At 39.2% G+C, this 23,681-nt stretch overlaps 2 protein-coding genes across 4 annotated transcripts in view; one reads left to right on the top strand and one right to left on the bottom strand.

Annotated features, from left to right (window-relative positions):
* The window catches only part of pdzd2 (PDZ domain containing 2), a 108,145-nt gene extending 104,658 nt beyond the window's left edge, over positions 1-3,487 (bottom strand). For all 3 annotated transcript variants that reach the window (XM_049578750.1, XM_049578751.1, XM_049578748.1), the window contains exon 1: positions 3,121-3,487. The gene's annotated coding sequence lies outside the window, so the exon portion shown is untranslated. The remainder of the gene's footprint in view (positions 1-3,120) is intronic.
* A 6,276-nt stretch (positions 3,488-9,763) lies between these two features.
* golph3a (golgi phosphoprotein 3a) lies at positions 9,764-22,594 on the top strand. The gene is made up of 4 exons (XM_049578831.1): positions 9,764-10,350; positions 12,377-12,508; positions 14,023-14,137; positions 17,794-22,594. The coding sequence occupies exons 1-4, from the start codon at positions 10,141-10,143 to the stop codon at positions 18,216-18,218; spliced, it is 882 nt and encodes a 293-aa protein (XP_049434788.1). The 5' UTR covers positions 9,764-10,140; the 3' UTR covers positions 18,219-22,594.
* Positions 22,595-23,681: the final 1,087 nt, after the last annotated feature.

Here is a 23,681-nt window from a genome sequence, read left to right on the forward strand (position 1 = left end):
CAGTTTTATTTGCTGAAATCATTCTTCCTGTTCATACTGGTTGCTAATGTAATGTTTAGTGTAACTGTACCTTTGAAAGATAATCACTTTATTTGTCTCAGCTCAGACAGCTGTAGTGTCTCTGAGCTGTCAGTTTACTTACAGAACGCCACTTGACTGTGGATATTTGCTGCCATCTCGTTCATTGAAAGAATGCCAGTATATCCCAAAGACCAGTGTGAACAGGAGGAATGACTGCAGCAAGTAAAACCAGTTTTAATGTTTTTATGGACACCAGACTGCTGTTTTTATACAGACATGGGAAAATAAACCAATCCTTAAGCCAGCACTAGACCCTTGCCGATCCATTCCCATCCAGCCTGGTCCTGACAGCTAAAACTTTTCAGCAGACTGGAAGCTGATGTTTTCATATGACAACTCTCCTCCCTTACTTTCCATTTCTGTCTGTCTCTCTGTCTCTGTCTCTCTCTCTCTCTCACACACACATACACACACACACACACACGCACGCACGCACGCACGCACGCGTGCGCACACACACACACACACACACACACACACACACACACAGAAACCCTGAGGGCAGGCCAGCCACAGCCTGAAAACACATTCAGTGACTGTAGAGCACCACTGCCAAAACTTAAGAAAGGGAAAATAAACCAATTTTCCCAATTAATACTTACACTTGTGTGTTTCTTCAAGATCATTGTGAAGCTGTCTCAGCCTGTGCACAAGTGTACAAAGATCAAGATATCTTTATATTAATATTGAATGAAAAGTCTATGAATGAAAGGGATCACTAATAGTTACAAACTCACAGAGGAGGACAAACTGTAATCCACTCATCATTACAGGCCCAGCATCAAACAGCACAAAGACACTTTAAAAGGCTCAGTGGTGAACATGTGGAGCATTTAGCAGATAGAGACAGGTATTTTTCTCTGGACTTGGTAGAGACCAAACCAAAGCTAGACTGTCTTCCCAAAGCTGTCTGATAGCAGAACTTTAATAAACAAAAATAGTTTCCACTTAAGAAGAAAAAACAGTTACTTACAGAGTCGAAAATAATTTGACCAACATAACAACATTAGAATGTATAACAAAATTATATTTCACGTACTACAATCAGGGTTGGGCAATATATCAATATTACATCAATATCATGATATGACACGACACTATTTCTTCTTAGATTTTGGATATTGTAATACCATAAGTGTTGTCTTTTCCTGGTTTTAAAGACTGCATTAAAGTAAAGTGATGTCATTTCCTGAACATACCAGACTGTCCTTGCTGTTCTATTAAGCCCCACTAATTTTAGCCCCTTAACCAGCAAGATACAATGAAGTGCCACCACAAATACTATAGAGAGTCAGGATAAGTATGAAGTAAATAAAAATAACTAACCACCGTAAAGTTTTCACAGGACCTTCTTGCTACTTTCTAATTTTTACTAGCCTGTTTTCTGGCCTGACCCTGACATGACACTCTTATTTTTAGCAGGTTTACACATGTTTACACAGGGGTATTATTTGCCTTTACCCACTTAGTCATTATATCTACATTACTGCTAATTATTGATTAAAAAAAAAATCATAGAGTGCTGCAGGAATGAGTCCTGAAACCAGGAAATTAGTTCATATTTTTGTACTAATAGTCCCCTCATCTGAAAGTCAATGGGTTTTGAATGGGTTTTTTGATACCAGAAATACGGCAAGACTGCAACTGAGAATAATTTGCTCCAAGGCGTAGTGGCTTTCCTGTGGGCCTGGAAGCACTCTGTTGTGTAAATATTTCACAAAAGCACCAACATTCAACCCTACAGTTTTGTCGCAACATCACTTTTGAGGTATTTGGTAAGAGATGTTGTGATTTATGATTTTCATCATATTGCCCAGCCCTAACTACAATAAAACCACAACCACATAATATTATTTGTCTGATAGATAGTCCCAATGGAAACTGAAAAAATAATTTTTAAGTGTCATCTTTCTGATTATGTTAACATAAACAAAATCTCAGTCATGTGGAGATTAATGAAGGACTGAGATTTTGGAGTTTTTACTAAGGTATACCTTAGTAAAAACAAAACCCAAAACTATCTGTGTGATAGTCAGATATCACTAGAGGTAAGAGGAAAATGTTTTCTCTCATTTGAATGGCCCAACCCATTCACATTTCTAGTGTCGCCTCCATGTTCCACTTAATGGCTCATAAACACTATGTTAAGTGACATAATGTCCATGCAGAATTTCTGTTAAACTATAAAGCACTTCTGTTTGGTTCCTTAAGGTGGTAGGCTAGGAATGATCAGTGCAGCCTGGATGGCAGCCTCAAGATGTGAAAGCTATCACATTATTTCATAGTGAAGTCATTTTGAAGCTGTAGCCAAAAAAGCTTGAGAAAAACACTGAATGGAGTTACAGAGAGCAGAGGTTTCCTCTGCAGGAATGCAGAAGGTATACTGATCTAAAAGCCATTTGCCTACCTAATGTGAAACATGACAGAGACAGAAGAGACATTTAAATGGTGATGTGGGCCCAGAGAGGAGACAAATGGAACTATTTTTCTGTCATTAATTGTCTGTCTAATTGCTGCACATTTCTTTCAAGTTCGTGGACATAAACATCACTACACATTTAGTATGTACATTTGTTGTTGTTGTGTGCAATACCTCCATTTACCTTCTGTTATTTGCCTTTATCCACCTATAACATGGCTGTAATTATCAGAGGAATGCATTAATACGGAACAGTTTCTCTTAAATAAATTACGCAAGAAACGTTTTATTCACATTTAAGGTCAAGTTTAATGTAGACAGCAGATCCAGCAGTAAAGCTGAATGGAACCAACCAGATTCCAGTGTTTGGGGTTGACGATGCGTGTCTTTTGCATCGTGACAAGAAGTTAAATTGTAGCCTGTCCTAACTTTATTCATCTGCCTCCCCGTGGAAAACACGCACTTTTAAAACACTCTAATAGGAATTGTAACGTTAGGCCTAATAACTACACTGTAGCTACCAGTAGCTACACTCGCTTCACTGTTTCTCTATATTCCAATATGGTCAGACTGCATCATAAAGTCTCAGATACATAAATATCATGCAGAGTCCACCCTACCTTTGGACTACATGGCCATGCACTTCGAAGGCTCCCAGTTCCAGGTCAAACCATTACAAGATTCCGTGTTTTTACTGATCCCGAGGTCTGGTCCACCAAAAACTCCACATTCACAATTTATAAACGCGTCTGAACGGTTAAATCCGTGCAAGAATAAAGTAGCGTACGCTTAGCTTGGGAAGAAAAAAAAAGTGGCTCCAGAATTGGAAACCCCATTCAACAGATATCCACTGCAGGAAGTCCCAACCAAGAAGCGAAAATAATGTCTTAAAGTACAGCAGTTAATGTGCTGCGTTTCTCTTTCTCCACAGGTATGGGTGATAGGCTTTAGGGAATTGATGAGCTTTCATTCGGCCGCCCCAGTCTCGGCTGCGGAGGGCGGAGTCAAAATGTCTACAATTTGTTGAGCCGGCTGTTTTGCCCTGAACTCCGCCTCCCAGGCACCACTTCCTCCCACACTGTTTGCTGCTCTGTGACCAACCAGGCCCCCGTGGATAGCGATGAGGCTACTATCGTTGTCTGTATATTAGAATATTTTGGGTGAGTGTTCTACTTTGTAAGAAAAAAATAAATAATTTATGGGATAAAGATATTTTCATGTGTTTTCAAAGTTATGAGGGGGAAAAACATTTTTTTTGTCGGCCTACACTTAATTTTATCATTGGGGAAAATTCCACATTAACCGAAAGAGATGGACGGACTCCAAACAGGATTTTGCAGTTCAGTTTTCTATCAAGAACTACAACCATGTGGCATAACAATAATAATGAATAAAAAAGTAATAAAAAAATAACTGTTTGAGAAATTCCATGTGAATCAGTGAGACAGCATTCTGAATCTTTATTAGAGTCTGTTTGTTACTTATGAGGTGGTGGTGCAAAAAGGGGGAGGGACTTATGTTTTTTAATTTTGGCTTAAGAGAGGGCATAGAACTTAAAATGAACGTATTTTGCATTTATTTTATTGCTGATTGTCGTTAGATTTTCAAATTAACAATGGTCCTCGGTCATATCATAAAGGACAAATGCTCTATCACAAAAAAATACATAACCAAATCCAAGCTTAAAGTAGTGATATTTCATCAAAATCGCTTTATTCTACACTTCATTTAAATTTTATTAAAACTAAACCATTTGCACAAATTAACCAGCATGAAAAACCAAGGCTTTTTTAATTTCAGGATTTTGTCTTCAACTTTCAATCATCAAAGAGTATATTTTTTAAAATCTAATTACTAATTTATGGTCACTCAGGGAAGCTCAAGGAAAATATTTTTTGCTTAAGGGATGGTTAAACAAAATAAAGTCACACTCCAGCCACCCCTCTGATGAGTAAAGCAAAGCAAAACAGTCCCTTACTTTTTCTTTTTTTTCCCTATATGTACCCCTGGCATGTAGAGTTCTGTTTGTATATACTGTTAATGTATTTATGTTTGTTAAATAAATCATATATTATTAAAACAAACAAACAAACAAACAAACAAACAAACAAAAATGGTCCACTACACAGGTCACATTACATGATCACAAACGCTCTGGCATTAACAACCATGACAATTTCCTGAGTATCACACATTCAGTATTTATCATGATTTTATCATAATTTAAACCATCAGGACTTATCAATATCAAGAAGACACCAAGAGCTGTATTCTATTAATTCTCAATTAATATCATTCTTATTATTACCAAGTAATAACATTATTAGATACTATCTTAGCTAGACAGTAATGCACAGGTGCAATGGGCCCAAACGGGAAAACAGAAACAAGCCGAGACAAACAAATGTGGCTTGCAGAAGTGCTAATGTGTTTTAATGCAGAAAATCAGGAATCAGAAATACTTTATTGTTCCCCCCAGGGGAGGGATTGGGACATGTTACAGTGGCTTTTATAATGTATAAAGAAATAGAAAATATAAATATAAATATAAATACTAAGTGTGCATGAAAAAAGTTTCAATGTGCAATAATATATAACACAATATATACATATATAAAAACAAGAAACAAGAGATATGTAAGAAATGGCAGGAATAACAGGCTTGTATGCATGGTCAGCACATGTGCACATAGGCATATATGAGTTTGATGGGCACAATAAGAGAAGTGGCACCAAGCCAAGCATCTGGCAGGAAGCACCATCGCTCATCTAAAGATGGGTAGCAAGAGGGCATAAAGACTGAGTCTGTTGTTGTTTCTCTACCCTCCCCACTTCAATAATAGGATAACGGTGGTGATCCCAGCTTAGGCTGTCCCCAAACCCTCACCCCTGCTGGTGAAGACCACACCCATGAGGGAGAGTGTGTTCAGTTCAAATTAGCATATCCATTGTCTGTAAGATTTTGTTAGTGTTTCATCAAGTTATTAAACCGCTCTCTAACCACACTACTGGTTCCTGGTCAGTGGAGGCCCCTAGTGTTATCAGGCTAGAAAGACATACACCAGCCACACCAGCGTCATTGTTATTATTAGCATTAATAAGAATAGTTATGATTGATACATTCACATTAGAAATTCTGGTATCATTTTGATACACTTTAGAAAAGTGACATCATAAAACAAAAGGCTTTGTGGGTGAAGCAGAAGCCAGCACTGTAACACTGTTTTCCAGACACATGGACAGAATGTTAGGAAGAAGTGATAAGATCTTGTCAGACCTTATATTGGTATTGAAAGCCAGGACACACATTGTCACATAGGCTGTGACAGAAGGCAACAAAGAACAGGCTTATTGCAGGGCAAGGTTGGCAAAGTCTGTGTGGGCCACTCTTTGTGATAACAGATTGATATAGTGTTATGGAGCAGAATGCATATTACTGACAATTAAGTATAACTTCCATCTGTTTACTCCATTGTTCAGATGCAATACTGTATTTACTTAAAAAGGGGTACATTTTTTAGAACTTTTCTCATAATTATGAGATCCAAATCACATGACTATGACATCATTTTTTCTTCTTTTGGAGATTTGAGAATCCCGTAATTATGACATAATAAACCATAATAATTACATAAAGAAGTCACATTTGATTTTTTTTTCCTTTGGTGAATGCAATGCACTTTTGTAAGTACAAGGTAATGTTTCACAAGATTAGAAGCTGCAGATGCTAGTAAAGTTGGATCTGTCTTGTTACACACACATTCTAACTATAACTATAATATTATTACTTTCAACAATGTTGTTGTAAGCTACTGTCATTACCTGCATCTCTCTCTCTCTCTCTCTGTGTCTCATTGTGTCATGTGGATTACTGTTAATTTGTTATGCTGATCTGTTCTGTACGACATCTATTGCACGTCTGTCCGTCCTGGAAGAGGGATCCCTCCTCAGTTGCTCTTCCTGAGGTTTCTGCCGTTTTTTTTCCCCGTTAAAGGGTTTTTTTTGGGGAGTTTTTCCTTATCCGCTGTGAGGGTCATAAGGACAGAGGGATGTCGTATGCTGTAAAGCCCTGTGAGGCAAATTGTGATTTGTGATATTGGGCTTTATAAATAAAATTGATTGAATTGATTGATTCTACCGACTGTGTGCAAAGTGCTGTCCCTTAACAAAAAAAAAATAATAATAATAATAAGATTATTCAGACATAGATATTTACAAAGATTATGTTATGACCTATTTAAACCCAGGACATTAAATGAAAAAAGTGATAAGCTAAATATATACACAATCACCATTTATAGGGTGCTTTCCGTTGGGAAGTAGCTGTCCCTAACCCTGACCTCTAAAATTAAATTCATGTAAATAACACTTAAAGCATTTTTCATATTTTTTCCAAAAGTGTAATTTGAAACATATTTGTGATTAAGTTTAAGCGGAAGTTGAAAGATTTAGATGTAGGATTAATTTTTAAATTAAGAAACTATGCTAAAAAAATAGTGTCCCTTGTTTTCATGTCACTACCGAAACACAAGAGTTTTAATGCTCTGGTTGAGTCTGGATTTTAGCCACACCCCTGAATTTCTGAGAAGGGGGGTAGTACTTCACCCCCGTCCCACTCTATAATCTGCTCTACTCTGCTCTACTCTACCCTGGTCTACTCTGCTCTACTCTATTCTGCTCTGCTCTGCTCTGCTCTATACTCTGCTCTACTCTACTTTGTTCTACTCTGCTCTGCTCTACTCTATTCTGCTCTGCTCTGCTCTACTCTACTCTGCTCTATACTCTGCTCTACTCTACTTTGTTCTACTCTGCTCTGCTCTACTCTACTCTGCTCTGCTCTATACTCTTCTCTACTCTACTCTGCTCTGCTCTACTCTATACTCTTCTCTACTCTGCTCTGCTCTACTCTACTCTGCTCTGCTCTGCTCTGCTCTATACTCTTCTCTACTCTACTCTGCTCTGCTCTACTTTGTTCTACTCTGTTCTGCTCTGCTCTACTCTACTCTGCTCTGCTCTGCTCTACTCTACTATGCTCTACTCTACTTTGTTCTACTCTGTTCTGCTCTGCTCTGCTCTACTCTACTCTGCTCTGCTCTGCTCTACTCTATACTCTTCTCTACTCTACTCTGCTCTGCTCTACTCTATACTCTTCTCTACTCTGTTCTTCTCTACTCTACTTTGTTCTGCTCTGCTTTGCTCTACTCTGCTCTATTCTGCTCTGTTGTACTCTGCTCTGCTCTACTCTATACTCTTCTCTACTCTATTCTGCTCTACTCTACTTTGTTCTACTCTGTTCTGCTCTGCTCTACTCTACTATGCTCTGCTGTACTCGGCTCTGTTCTACTCTGCTCTGCTCTACTCTATACTCTTCTCTACTCTATTCTGCTCTACTCTACTTTGTTCTACTCTGTTCTGCTCTGCTCTACTCTACTATACTCTGCTCTACTATACTCTACTCTACTTTGCTCTTCTCTGCTCCACTCTTCTCTAATCTATTCTGTTCTACTCTATTTTGCTCTACTCTGCTCTGCTCTACTCTGCCCTACTCTACTATATTCTACTCCACTCTACTCTACTCTACTCTGCTCTGCTCTGCTCTGCTCTACTCTACTATGCTCTGCTGTACTCGGCTCTGTTCTACTCTGCTCTGCTTTGCTCTATTCTGCTCTACTCTACTATACTCTGCTCTACTATACTCTACTCTACTTTGCTCTTCTCTGCTCCACTGTTCTCTAATCTATTCTGTTCTACTCTATTTTGCTCTACTCTGCCCTACTCTACTATATTCTACTCCACTATACTCTTCTCCACTCTACTCTACTCCACTCTATGCTCTGCTCTGCTCTACTCTACTATGCTCTGCTGTACTCGGCTCTGTTCTACTCTGCTCTGCTTTGCTCTATTCTGCTCTACTCTACTATACTCTGCTCTACTATACTCTACTCTACTTTGCTCTTCTCTGCTCCACTCTTCTCTAATCTATTCTGTTCTACTCTATTTTGCTCTACTCTGCCCTACTCTACTATATTCTACTTCACTATACTCTTCTCCACTCTACTCCACTCTACTCTATGCTCTGCTCTGCTCTACTCTACTATATTCTACTCCACTATACTCTTCTCCACTCTACTCCACTCCACTCCACTCTACTATGCTCTGCTCTGCTCTACTCTACTCTACTCTACTCTCTCAAAAATTAAATTGTTTTATTAACCATAAAACATTTGTCTTTGTAATATTCCCACTATAAGGCATACATTTGAGGGAATATGATGCAACCTTAACAGAATAATGGTCACTACCGAAACAGTGCAGTCACTACCGAAACACTGGATGTTTTGTAAAAAATAAAGTATATTGAGTTATCAACTAAAGTATTATGATGCTAATAGGTCACATTTATGTTCTGTTTCATCAATTAACCCTAAAATCAATCTGATCAGCGTTATGCATTTTACAAAGAAAGATTGCATTTAGATTTTGAAGAGTTCTATAATTTGCACTTTGAAATTTGTTAAAATATTAAGATTTAATTGTGAAAACCTTCAGTAAAAAATTCTAAAAATTTAAAACTTTACACAAGGGAAGGAACAAGCATAACAGGTTGATATTTATTTTTTTGTATAATATAATACTATATGTTTCGGTAGTGACAAATTCTGGGAGAGGAAAAACATTCCAAAACAACCTGAAAATACAACATAAAATTTACAGTCATTTTACTAGATATGTGACCTTTACATATGGTACAATATATACAAGGACAAAGTTTTGGAAATAAAACATACAAAATTTAAAAATAATCCCAGCCTAACTTTGCACACATTCGGTAAAATACTGAAAAAGTATTTGTTCCACTGAAATACAATATTCAACCTCTGAACAACGATGACGTGCACAGTAGAACGCAAAAGAAGTGTACATTTTCCACAGAATAAATGGTGCAAGAGCGCCAATTATTGGTCAGTTTAGAGTACTACCTTACAGCATAGTTAATGTTGATTTTTAATGCAGTTTTTATATCATGTGGGCACCACAAAAGAAATTACAGGGGCGAGTAATCTCAGACACACATATTATAAAAAGGTGTTGGATCATTTGAGTGACCTGGGGGCATTTAGAAACACACGGTTAGCTGATGGTTGAAGTGTGGACACTTTGCATTGTATAAAAATAAGGTTGAGTTTCGTTTTGTTTCTTGTCCTCTTGCCTACCCAATGATGATAAGGGGTGTTAGAGAAATGTAGTAGGTCATAATAAAGCGTGACTGCGCCTCTGGGTAACATAGAAAAAACATGACTGTTATTTGCTTATGAAATTAGCTGATGTGGCAAAACTTGAAGTTACTTGGATGCTGTTTTTGGGTGTTGAGATTATCTCGGCCTCTACCTGCTGGATAAGTTCGGTACCACAATCACCACACGGCGCCATATTAGATAGACATTATATTGCTGCAGACGAAGTCAAGGAAGGGGATCAGTACTCCAGATGACAAGGGTACTCAGGCCGCTGTAGTCAGTTCGCAAAACCCTCGAGGCAACTGCTATATGGTTTACAACAAATAATAGTGTCAAACATCTCGGGCAGCGTAGTCCGAGGCGTCTTGTTTTCGTCGTTGTTTCGCTAAGTTGCCGGCAGACATGACTACCTTGGTTCAGCGGAATTCGGGCCTCGTGCAGAGGCGGACCGAAGCCTCGCGCAACGCCGCTGACAAAGACCGTCCGTCCGGCGAGGAGGACCATGAGCCCCGGCGGGGAGACGAGCAGGACGATGATGATACCGGAGACTCCAAAGAAACACGTCTCACCTTGATGGAAGAAGTGCTGTTGTTGGGACTGAAGGACCGAGAGGTAATAGCACATAACACTCTGGTTCCGACACTGTAAAATGAAGGTAAATCTATAGACTATGGGACGTTCCCTAAGCTAACGTTAGCTCTATTTCTCTAATAGACATAGCGTTAGTAGCCGTTAGCATCCTCGTTTGCTGTAATGCTATAGCTAACAACAATGATGGGCCTCAGAGCCGCAGGCCGAATTGGTTCATGTCTTTTGGCGAAACAAGGTTATGTCAAGAAGAAAATGTTTAATATATAAACAATAGTGGTGGTCAGTGAATTGGATGTTGTCCTGTGACAACATTATTATCCCGCGACAAATAGTCTGTCTTGTGATGTTTATGTCTATCGGTATACTCACGTTAGGGAGTTAGCATAACAGGATACTGGGAAAACGATTACAAACAGTGGCCAGGGAAATTCAGATAAATGGGTTAATGACCTGTAGGAATAACTGTAAGTTTCCAAGCATGAATGTCGCACAATTAGCCTAAGCTGCTGCCATGGGGTCATTGTGTAATGTGACCTTATCACTGGTAAACAGCAGTCGACTGAGAGAGAGTGGTACAGTACCAAAAAAAGTAGTGACACCTCCTTTTACTATTTTTTGTTTTATTTTTTTTTTTATAACCACACGCTATAAGGATTTGTTGAAACTGATCAACAGAAAAATATGTGTAAAGCCCAAGTGAAAACCAACATTCACAAATGAACCAACAACGCACTGAAATAATCACTGCTACACTTATTTTTTTATAGAACTAAGTCAGTTGAACATCATCTAACTAAGGTGAGACCAGTGATTTTTAGTTATAGATGTGTGTGAAAGTTTCAACAGGTGGTTTGTCCATTTCCTTTCCAAAACTTTAGATTAACTAGGCTATACCATGAAGACCAATAAACATGCATAACAAATCCATGACAGGTCTACTGCAAATTACCAATCAAGAAAGATTTTTTTTATCACTGAAAACATTGTTATGAGTCCTTTTACAGTACATTTTGATTCATTTTAATCTTGCAACCAATGCTGATACAGTACTCCAGAGAAAAAAATGCTGCACATTGTAACTAAGTACATAACTAAAGGCCTGCATGACCAGCATGTCTTCTTTTTACATCAAGAAGTCTTCTGCCCTTCACCAACAGACTGACTGAGCAGTGTTTGATCTATACCAATATTTATTTATATATTTATAAGTATTTGCATTTAAGTATTATTTAGTGCTTGCACCAAAAGGCTCAACCAAAGCACTGTTATTATGATATTCCTTAGGCAGTGTCAGAGTGCAATACTGTGATATGCTCAGGTTTGTTTTGCTGCATCTAAACAAAACATAGACTAATAGATTAGAAGGCTGTTTACCTGTCAAGGTATGTAAGGCTGAAGCTGCATCAGACTTTTCAGACCGTGTCTTCTGTTTTATTTACTTTTGTTTCTGTCAAGCTGTCTTCACTTTTTTCTTTAACTGAAGCCACATACAACCTCACAGGTACCGAGGCATTTGGGTACAAACTACTATTAACTATGTCATACTAACTACTGTCTGCGACTTATGAGCAATTTGTCTTGATCAAAGATAAGGCATTTTAAGCTATTCACAAATGGCCATCACTTGCCTTAGACTTTGCAGTAGTCTGTCTGCATTTAATATTCAGTCTGTAGTCAGATGCCCAGAGGAGAACATGCACATACAAAGGTGGTGTTGTCAAAATGTAATGCCAGCTCAGCAGCTGTAATGTTTGGGCCAGTGAGTACAGATTCGGTGCCATACTAATGATGTCAAGAAGTGTTACTATAATTTCATCTGAGGGTGCTTAAAACATTGTAACTAATAGGCAGGACCTGCAAGTGTTGTTTTAGATTAATGTTTCACTTAGCATGTTTACTCACTGGCTTAATTGGATAGACCAACTGGAATTCTCCTGACAGCCAGTCTGGGTTCAGAGAGCCCTCTTGTTAGTATACAATAGACTGTTGTAATTGCATGGTAACTTATTGACACACCCAGATTCTGATATGTGCTTCCATTATGTAGGGCTACACCTCCTTCTGGAATGACTGCATTTCATCAGGTTTGCGTGGTTGCATGCTGATTGAACTGGCCCTGCGAGGACGTCTTCAACTGGAGGCTTGTGGCATGAGGAGGAAAGGTCTGCTGGCCAGGAAGGTAGGACACGTGTTTCTGCCTAATCTTGGACAATGTCTCACACCCACTCCACCATGTGCTGGTCAGGCACAGGAGTACTTTCAGTGGGAGACTCATACCACCAAGATGTACCACTGAGCGCCACAGGAAATCATTCCTGCCTGTGGCCATCAAACTGTACAACTCCTCCCTCTGAGTGGCCCTGTGACTATTTCACACACTGCAATAATTTAATCTAACTTGTGCAATAACCCCATTCACCCTGACTGTATATATTTTGTTTGTGTAAATAATCTTGTTCAGTTTACAATATATATATATATGTATATATATATATATATATATATTTATTTAAGTTTATGTTTGTTAATAATTCCTGTTTATTTAACTCTATATTTGTTAATACTAATGTTTAAATTTCTTATATTTTCACGTATCTTTCCTCTCTTGCAAGGAGCAACTGCAACATAAACAATTTCCCCTCGGGGATCAATAAAGTATTTCTGATTCTGATTCTGATTCTGATTACTGAATAAATAGTTCTGCTGCTGCTCTTTGTTTTTTACCTCGCCTTAACTCACGTTAGGAGGGGCATTTGCACATTTACAGAAAGGCCTGACCAACTCCTGCACACTTGTACCAACACATGGGCTAAACTCTTAACTGACCTATTGTCTATTAAATTTATTGGCAGCCTGACATTGCCAGAGCAAATTGCAAATGCAAGCTAGTCTGGAACGTCTGAGTTCATTTTAGATATTTACGGGGCATGACCAACGGCAGTAGATCAAAATGCCTCTTGACACAACTGGATAGAGCTACAACCAATCAGAGCAACAAAATGTATTGCCATTTTTACCATCAGAATTTGAAAATAATATTTCAGCAGAAAGTTCCACATCAGCTGCAGCCATCTTGGTTATTTTTGATAATGCCTTTTCAGGGCATCTCTTTACTAAGCTAGGTTTATGCTCGCTGTTGTGTCCCAGGCACAAAAAACATCACATATCATCACATATTTTGGGTAAAGCAGGAAGGCTCCCCTGGTTGTCAGTCATCGTCTGAAACATGCCCCATATCAGATAAACAGTTGTGATTTTTAATCAAAGTAAAAATGCCCAATAATCTTTGGTTGTAGCTTCTGCAATGCAAGGATTTTGTGGTTTTCTCTGTTTGATGTCATTGTGAACTGAATATCTTTGGGTTTTGGGCTCTTTGTTACACAGAACAAAACATTTAGAGATGTCAGTCTTGGCTTCTGGGAAACTGAGGGGCCTTTCTTTCTTTTTTTTTTAACCATCTTCACCACAGTTTATTTTAGTTACAGTCCTAGTTCAGTAAGGAAACTGCAGAGCATATGATTTACAAGTTAGCTGTTAGCAGTGTCAGTGTCTGATGTGACAGTGAATGCCACTCAGCAATGTGAGCAGAGCCTTGAATTGAAAGAAAAGAGACATTTTATGTGTATTTCAGTGACTGTCCTCTGATAACAACAGCTTGTAACTGGCTGTCATTTTTCTAAATGTAATTCGCAGGTGATTTGTAAGTCAGATGCTCCAACAGGTGACGTGCTCCTGGATGAAGCACTAAAACACATCAAAGATACCCAACCACCAGAGACCGTGCAGAGCTGGATCGAACTGCTCAGTGGTGAGTTCAGCTGCTTCATCGGCCCACAGCCTCACAATGTTTCTATATGTGTAAAGAGATCTATAAACAGTGACACCAAACTTTGTGGGGATTCTCAACTTAAGGGCAACAACTCGGGCTGGGCAATATATTGATATCCTGATTGTGATGATAGATTTTGTCTTTGATTTTGGATATTGTGGTATTGTAAGTGTTGTCTTTTTTCTGGTTTTAAAGTAAATATTTTATTAACCCTCATTGCAAAATATCATTGCAATATTAATATTGAAGTATTGGTCATAAGTATCATAATGTTTTATTTTCTCCATATCGCCCAGCCCTATCAACAAAATTAACACCCTTTGGGACCAAATAATACCTGACTGATAGGCGGTAAAATCCTTAAAATGTAAAACACGACAAAGCAACATCAGAGTCATTGTGTTGTTTTACGGTTGTGTGTGTGCGCATATGATGTTTGAATATAAGTTGCGAATGAGACATACACCGGTTTAACAGCAGAGAATGTCATAACAGCAGACTTCAAAGAAGTGACCATGTTGAGTGAAGAAATTATTTATTGAGTGTTTTTATTTATTTATTTTTGTAAATTTCTGCTTTAGTACAAAACCCCCATTGAACCTCTTGTTGACCTCCTGTCTTTAACGTGTCAGGAAAATCTCAGATCAGTGATAGTATTGGAGCACCATCGTTTCATTGCAGCTTTAATGAGTTATGCCAGTCGGTGGGTATGATAGGTGTGATGTCACAAAATCCATCACAAATCCGTGTTGAAATCATAGAAACAGTGGTGTTAGTAAGGGTTTTCCCTGGGTTTTTTTGAGACCAAGGTGGCAAAGGCCTGTGGCGGGGGCATCTTAACAGCTGTACTTTTAGATATGGTCCCCCCCTCTATTAAATATGGAAGGAGGCCCCCACATGCTTGAACTTTACACTGCTGACTTGTATAATCAGAACACACATGTCCTGTGATTTTCAGCCTGATTGCCATGATTATATTTACCCTTTACAGCAGGCACATCCTGCCAGCTGAGAATTTTACTGTCAGGTATTGTCCTCCCTCTATTAAATATGAAAGGAGGCTGAAAATCACAGGACATGTCTGTTCTAATTATACAAGTCAGCGTTCCTGAAATGTGTGTTTCTCTTCTATAATACACATTCTACATCTCAGAGGTGACGTCTTTCCACATACGGGCTTCCTTCGCCTTTCAAACGGGTCAGAGCTCTGTGGGAAACAGCAAAAGAGACACAGCCCGAGGGGGAACCGGGATCTGACACAACACAGGAGGGAGAAGCAGGTCCGTGGAGCTGTGCGCCGGATGGAAAAAACAAGCACGTCACACCAAATGCATGCCGCTAAGGCGTCGCTTTGGTTTGTGAGCGCTCATGATGCCATTGAAAGTAATGGGTTTGTGCGAGTAAAAGACGATACGTCTGAATTTCCGGCACAGAGCTTTAATGTTGAAATGCTATTTTTTGCTTTAGATTGAGTGACTAATGGACTATTTGACAGAGAAAGCAAACTAGCTCGACGACATGGCCAAATGCTAGTATGATGCTTAATATATTAAACTGCGTGGACCTTAAACTAATGACAAAGGAGAAGTCTGGACCCTGGGGCTGGACTAGTTGGGAACCATTGATTTAGACAATGCCGTTTATATCAATATACAGTCAAGTTGCGTTACGTAACGCTGTTCTTCCAAAAAGCCATGCCAGTGTGCATCTCTCCTCTCTCACACACTCTGCCCCACTCACTCACTCGTTCTCCAGCAACACTTAGAGAGACGAGCTGCTACTCTGTTTAGTCTGTCTGTTAATTAGTTTACATTTTGACAGCAGTCTATATGTTGCACGTATTATGCTAAATCAGCCTGCGTGATGAATGAAAATACTAGAGTTAGGGCTGTAGTCAACCAAAGAAAATCTTGGTCGACTAAAGTCACACATAATCTTCAACTAATCGATTAGTAGTGGGGGAAAAAAATCTGCACGTTATTTTTACTTCTGCGGTGGTGGTGTCTGTCACTGTGCAGTTACGCCTCCAAAACACTAGTCGGCGGTGGAGGACTGTGTTAAGTGCTGTAAAGTGTAGTTCAAATCAAACTTTATTGATATAGTTGATTCAAAACAGGCATTAAATATGGCTTAATAGGGACAATTTCAAACACAAGTACGCAAACTGGCTTCCCTATAAATCGCAGAACTTACAAACACTTGTCTTTATCTGGACACATTACCCCCACTAATACAACATGCTAACGTTATTAGCACAAGTCTATGGCGTTTTACATTGTATAAATTAGTCTAGCGATCTTTTCCCCTTTTCATATAAAACCAGGGACAACAGCAACATTTAACAAAGGTAACAGCATATAATTTGGCTCCATTACAACTCACAACATTCACCGACAAAACATCTGTCTTATTCTAAACACATTTTCCAAGCAAATACAACATGCTAACGTTATTAGCGCCAGCCTATGGCATTTTACATGGTGTACATTAGCCTAGCGACAAGCAGAGATTTCCTCTGCTCCTATGAAGCCAGGATTCAATTCAATTCAATTTTATTTATAAAGCCCAATATCACAAATCACAATTTGCCTCACAGGGCTTTACAGCATACGACATCCCTCTGTCCTTATGACCCTCGCAGCGGATAAGGAAAAACTCCCCAAAAAACCCCCTTTAACGGGGAAAAAAAACGGTAGATCACACACACGATTTAAAAAGGCTAGTTTAGTGTAGGCTTTACTGTCTTCACAATTTATTGTTTCTTATCTGTGATATACAAGTAAATACAAGCTTCATTTCCACTGAGGGTAATGGTTTCATCTTACAGAAACTGGCAGGAGGTCTGCACCACCGCGATGCTGAGCATGAGGGTGGGCGAGTTCAACTTTTTGTCAACAATGAGGGTGTTTTGAAAACACCCCCATTTTCACATTTTCCTGTCCCCCCGCTGCAGGAAATAATGGATTCATCCTGGAAAGCTATTGATGTAGCACTTTTCTCCTTATGAAAGTAACACAGCGATTATTCGACTAATGAGAATTATGGTGATGGTGATGCTGCACCATCCCAGAACCCCCACCAGATCAGCATACTTTATGTTGCTGTGTCTCTGGAGCTGCTCTTTTCTGTGAATGGTCCGGTCAATGTCTGCCCAGTTAGCACGAGCCAACACAGTAGTGGGTAACATCTTACACTGAGCTGTTAAATGGTCCCAACAAACTCACACAGACCGGCTCAACTCTGGTGCTAAACCTGTTGATAACCATTAAGCAACATTAGTAGTGTGATGCTAATGGTTAGCCCTGTCACTATGTGTGTGCAGGAGGGCTCTCTATCCCCAGCACTCACATTCTCACAGCAGCAGCTAACATTACAACCCATACAGTCTACGGTGTGGTGAAGTCAAGCATTGTGTATTTGATTGAGTTGGCAGTTCCATGTGCGGAGTTGCCACCAAAATGTTTAAAAGTATGGCTATACTACACCCCACTCGATTTGCATCATGGGTATCGATTGAAGTACGCTATTGGTATAGGTTTAATTTTTTATAGGTGACACCCAGCCCTACTAACTACACTGAAAACCTATCAACATCACTGTATTAACTTTCTTTTTTCTTACTGGCTTATCTTTAGGAGAGACGTGGAACCCCCTGAAGCTTCATTATCAACTGCGGAACGTTCGTGAACGGCTGGCCAAAAACTTGGTGGAAAAAGGCGTCCTCACCACTGAGAAGCAGAACTTCCTGCTTTTTGACATGACCACGCATCCTCTGACTAACAACAACATCAAGCAGCGCCTCATCAAGAAGGTCCAGGAAGCTGTCCTGGACAAGTGGGTGAACGACCCCCATCGAATGGACAAGAGGCTGCTTGCGCTCATCTTCTTAGCCCATTCCTCTGATGTCCTGGAAAATGCCTTTGCACCGCTGCTAGACGACCAATACGACCTGGCCATGAAGAGAGTGCGGCAGTTGCTGGAACTGGAGCCTGAGGGGGAGAGCATGAAGGCCAACGCCAATGAGCTGTTATGGGCTGTGGTGGCCGCCTTCACCAAATGAGGCAACCACAAAGAGGACAGCAAGCAGTTGTGGCATTCACGTGGCATTGTACTTTGGGGTAGGAATCAGAGTACTGACCCCAACATGGTGACTTGACAGAATTACAGTTGACCCCTTCCTGGACTATTGGAATGGGCTGCCCTCTCTTCTCATCCCTCTCCCTGCTTCATTTTCTTTTCCTTGCAGGTAACTGTCGACGTTGATCCTTCATGGCCCAGTCCCCTCCTCCTCCCATATGCCATTTGTGTTCACTTTTGCTAAAAAATTAACAACTCACATGGAACTCTAAATGAAGTGGCTGGTGATGATATGGGTTAGGCCGAAATCAAGTTGTCGATTCATATCCTCCTTATTTTCTATTGGGTATATCTGTGGAACTGTTTCTTAGAGGTACGATATGTATGGCACAGGTTACTCATGGTAGCATCCTGATACACCTGAGAATAAAATAACGAGCTGTGACGTACATGTACAAATCCATGTACAGGGCAGTAATGCTGTGAAGGAAAGAAAGATTAGCTGATACTCCTGTCAAGTCTTTAACTGGATATCTTCTACGAAATGTGATTGAAATGTATGGATATGATGTATTTGGTGTCTCAGCATTCTTTGACTTTGAAATTAAGTACTGGGAGAAAACTACTGTGGTCAGATCTGAGAGTCTGAGTCCACTACCTAGTACTGAGTGTACTCAGTTGATGCCTCTTAATCCATCCATTATATATACCTGCTTGTCCTGTGCAGGGATGCACGGGGCTGGAGACTGTCCCAGCTCACACTGGCTGAGGGGAAGGGTACACCCTGGACACATCGCCAGTATACCATAGGGCTGACACATGGAGACAGACAAGTCCACCTGCAGGCAATTGAGTTTCCAGTTCACCTGACCTGCATGTTTTTGGACTGTGGGGAGGGGGTGGGGGGACCCAGTGCAGGCACTTGGAGAAAATTCCAACTCCACACAACTGCCTGTTGGATTCAAACTGAAGATTTGCTTGGTGTGAAGCAACAGCGCTTTCCACTGAGCCACCGTGCCGCCCTACATTCCATTCCTTCTGGTCAAAAGATGTGTGGAAGATCATTCGTTTGTCAACAGGACAATAAGCCTGCACATGCATGGACACTTGCAGTCCCAGGAATATGGAACGCTGACTTGGGTAACTTATCAGTTACTTTGACCACAGCCCCATTGAATATTTCTTTAAAAATGAAAAGCCAAATTATGGAGAACATCATTAGACAGACTCGTTTAGGGCATTCGGTAAAAAACGTGCTGGAATAATACAAACTCCGAAGTTCTGCAAACATGTAGAATTGATGGGGTGTATGATAATGGAAGAAAAAATAAAAATACTAATATTTAATGAACCTTTCTGTCATAAGTGAAAATAGGTCATACAGTTTTAAATGTCCTCCGGCTAATAGTTTTTTGTTTGTTTGTTTGTTTTTAATTTGCAATGAAACATGGATTTGGTGGAGGACTTGGATTGTATGTCATCTAGAGACACTAAAAACGTGTGCATGTCTAATATAAACCAGGTTACATTCAGGATTCGAGTATGTAATATTTGACAGGTAACACATCTTAGTCTGGGTCCAATTTCATCTCCTTGATAAAACAAATGGCTCTAAAATTGTGTAGGCTAATTTATGGGATTTGGTAGCATCAGCTAACACAGCTTTTAACTGTGTGAGCTGATACTTACTGGGGCTTAAAAAAAAAGAATAGATATTTTATGGGCAGAAACAAACTCAGGAAAGTAGACCTAATCAGTGCCAGCTACCTTTGTTGGCAAAATTCAAATAGACATTTTGTTTTCACTTATTAGTGAATTTAAATATAATCAAAAATGAAGTAATCAACAGGTCTTGGTGCAGAAAAAATGCATTTAGGATGATCTTCTCCTCATCTTTTGAGTTTCTGTATTCTACCTGGTCTTGATTTAAAAAAACAAAAAAAAACACCTTTAAGTCTTTGACTCAAGACATTTTGTGAAAAACTTGCTTATGAATGTGAAGATGAATGTGAATTTCAACTCTTCTCCAATACAGGGAGAGGTCAAGTGCATGTGAAGTCCCTTTAAAACAGACTGGATCACACACAAAGTGCTACCACAGCTCCTTCAAAGATAGAATTAAAGGGAAACTTTGATATTTTTAACCTGGACCCTATTTTCCCCTGTTTTGGATCTAAGTGACTCATACCCCTTTTCCACTAAAGTTAGGGCATGTACGCAGGCTTTTTAAACATGGGCCAATTTGCTAAAAATAGGCTGTAGACTCTTCTGCCATTGCTAGTAGACAGATGAATATGCCTCTCTGTGCATATTTTTATTTTACTGGTGTGTCACGATTAATGTTACTGACAAGCTATTAATTAGTAGAAAGCAGCATGGAGGCATGTGAGACCTTTATGGTGGTTACTTCCGTTTATATATCTCTTACTTACGCATTCTCTCTTTCAAACTCAGTGCAGACTAATTTGGATCAATGTTTGATTGCTGCAGAGACCACCGGTATTTTGTGGTGGCGTGTTATTGCATCTTTCCAGTTAATGGGGGTGGGAATCACCAGAGGCCCCATGATTCGATGTTATTATGATACGTAAGTCATGATACAATATTATTGTGATAGTAAACATGCTGCAGTATGCTGAGTTTTGTGATTAAAGTAAATGTTAATAATAACAATATTTTTAACTGTAAGTTATGTCCCCAAAGAAAAACTTTGTCAACATCTGCATTATCCAGTAAGATAAAGTTTTTAGTCTGTTCATCTCACTTCAGTAATTTTTATTGCAGCAAAATGTTTGTAACAGACTTAGAAAGCAATTGATTATATTATTCTCGAGAGCTAACAAAAGTTTGATTTGTATTTGTTGAATATTAATCATTTATGTAATAAAAAATTGATAGTTGGAGTCCGTTTAACAATACCGTATTGCCACACAAAAAAAATCACACTATGGCGTATCAGATTGTTGCTCTAAGTTTATCAGTGTAAGTACAGAAAGTGTAGCTTAGTGTTGTCTAAAAAGAACGTGACTTCTCCTTTAGTGCAGTTCAGTTACATACACTAACGAACAGACTGGATCACTGAAAGACAAAGAAAATTCAATTCAATTTTCAATTCAATTTTATTTATAAAGCCCAATATCACAAATCACAATTTGCCTCACAGGGCTTTACAGCATACGACATCCCTCTGTCCTTATGACCCTCGCAGCGGATAAGGAAAAACTCCCCAAAAAAAAACATTTTACTTATCTGTAGTGTCCTGTCTAAGATCTTGTCACACACTTCTAATAATCGTCTGAGCCTGTCAGCGGCAAAAACAAGCACTTTAGGGATGCGTGATAACATCGACACGTCATCGGTATTGGCTGATACTGGCTGTAAAATGAAATATCGAAATCGGCTGATGTGCTTTTTTTTATTTTGCATACATTGAAAAGCATTTTATTTTATGTCTCTATCTGCTGGTGGGCCATCATGATAAGAGTATGCATGCATAATACGATGTTAATTCCACTGCAGAAGAGACTTGATCACTAAAATTAGGTTGGAGAAAAAAAAGTGGATATATCGATATCTGTATTGGGTATCAATCAAATAAGTTGGTATGTATCTGCATATCGGATAAAGGCAAACAATCCAGTATCATTCCTTCCTTCTTTAAATTAAGTCAATTGATGGTGCACAGTTTCCACAGGGATTACATTAAAGCCTGTTTTGCTACTGCTGCGGCGGCTTGAGCGATCTTGCCCAGTACTGGACCAATTTTAAAAACGGTTCATTAGTCATGTAGACCCCAAAGCATGAAAAAGTAGGGTCCAAATTAAAAAATACCAAAGTGTCTTTAAGTCTTGCAATTTCCCAAACTCTCATTTACATGATTTGATGTCTTGTCTGTGCTTCCGTTAATGTTTTTATTGAACGTAAGAGCCATTTCCTGACCAGAACCTGCTGTGTGCATTGACAAACAGCATCCCAAAAGTTCTGTTTTCAGTGTTGAGGTTAGAGCCCTGTATCAATTAATGTCAACAAACCCAATGCTTGACCAGATAACACACCATATCTAGTATGTAAATCAGGCTTCTTCAGAGTTGTTTTAAGTGTATTTTTTCACTTAATGGAGCTAGGCAAGCAGTTTCATCTGCCTCCAGTCTTTGTTAAACCTGGCTTAACATATTCCAGACCAGACCTTGAGTGCACAGAGCTGAAATAGATATTGATCTTCTCATGTGAGCGTGGGCTTAGTGGCAAACAAGTGCATTTCCTGAACTGTCAGCGATGCTTAAATGTTCAGTTTTTCTTTGCAGTTACTTGCGAATGCTTTCAAAATAAATCCACTGTATTTACTAAACTTTTAAAAAATCTGATGGATGATCTAACTCGCTCACCAAAGTCTAATCAGAAGAATCAAAGGATGGGCTCACATTCCAGATGTTGATGTATATACTTGTGTATTTGTATCCGACACAAATTCAAACATTTTGTCACAATTGCACTGTCAGCTTTCCAAAATCCTTCATGGTTCAGCTGCACTGTCTTGTGGACATTGTGCTCTAAAACATTTGTCAAAGCCTTCTCACCATGAACCATACTTTGCTCTTAATTTCATATTGCCTCAATTTTATGACTTTTATTTTCGCATTTGTTTAGCTGTTCTCTGTTTTCACACAACTTTTGCTACTCAACCTCATGGATCTTGTGAAAGGCATTTGCTTTATTACAGATAGCCTCCCTCTGATATTGTATGTAGCAAAGGGCTGGGAGTGATCAGTCAGTGATTGTGGGAGAAGAGGTGACCAAGGGGTTTATGCATCAGAAAGTCACCTCAAATTGCAGAGTGAATATGAGAGATTATATATGTTATCTAAATAAAGGGACCTCTAGTCTGTGTACTTTCTTTGACCCTAGAAAATAAACCAAGAGCTTGGAAGTGCCTAATCATACAACTGATTTTAAGTTTTATTTGAAGGTTGTGAACACGTCCTTGTCCTTTGTGAAGACTCAGGTTTAGCTCATGCTAATTTATTGATTTTATGATGTCATAGGCTCAATCCCATTTCTTGTTTTTACTCCTTCCCCTAGTTTTTGAGTGCCCCTTTGCCCCTCTGAACAGTTATAAGGGGAATTGGTTGAAATCTTCACTTATGAAATGGGACACCCCCCCCCCCCCCCCAAAGACTTTGGTATGTCATCAGAAATGTTAATCGTCATGGTGTTTAGGCAAATATAATGACATTTTTTTTCTGATGGAGACAGAAAAATATGGATGTTCAACGGTTTGTTCACTTCCCCTGCCAGTCTGCACTATTATTAGAGGAGCAGTAACAAGTGCAGCAACTTCACTGCAAGACTTTAAAATTCAGGCGTCATTTTAAGTGTAGATAAGGTTACTTTGGAAATGTAATGGTTACAGACTACCAGTTACCCTGTTTAAAATGTAACAAGTATT

Source organism: Epinephelus fuscoguttatus, linkage group LG6, assembly GCF_011397635.1.
Source record: "Epinephelus fuscoguttatus linkage group LG6, E.fuscoguttatus.final_Chr_v1".
Lineage (NCBI taxonomy): Eukaryota > Metazoa > Chordata > Actinopteri > Perciformes > Serranidae > Epinephelus > Epinephelus fuscoguttatus.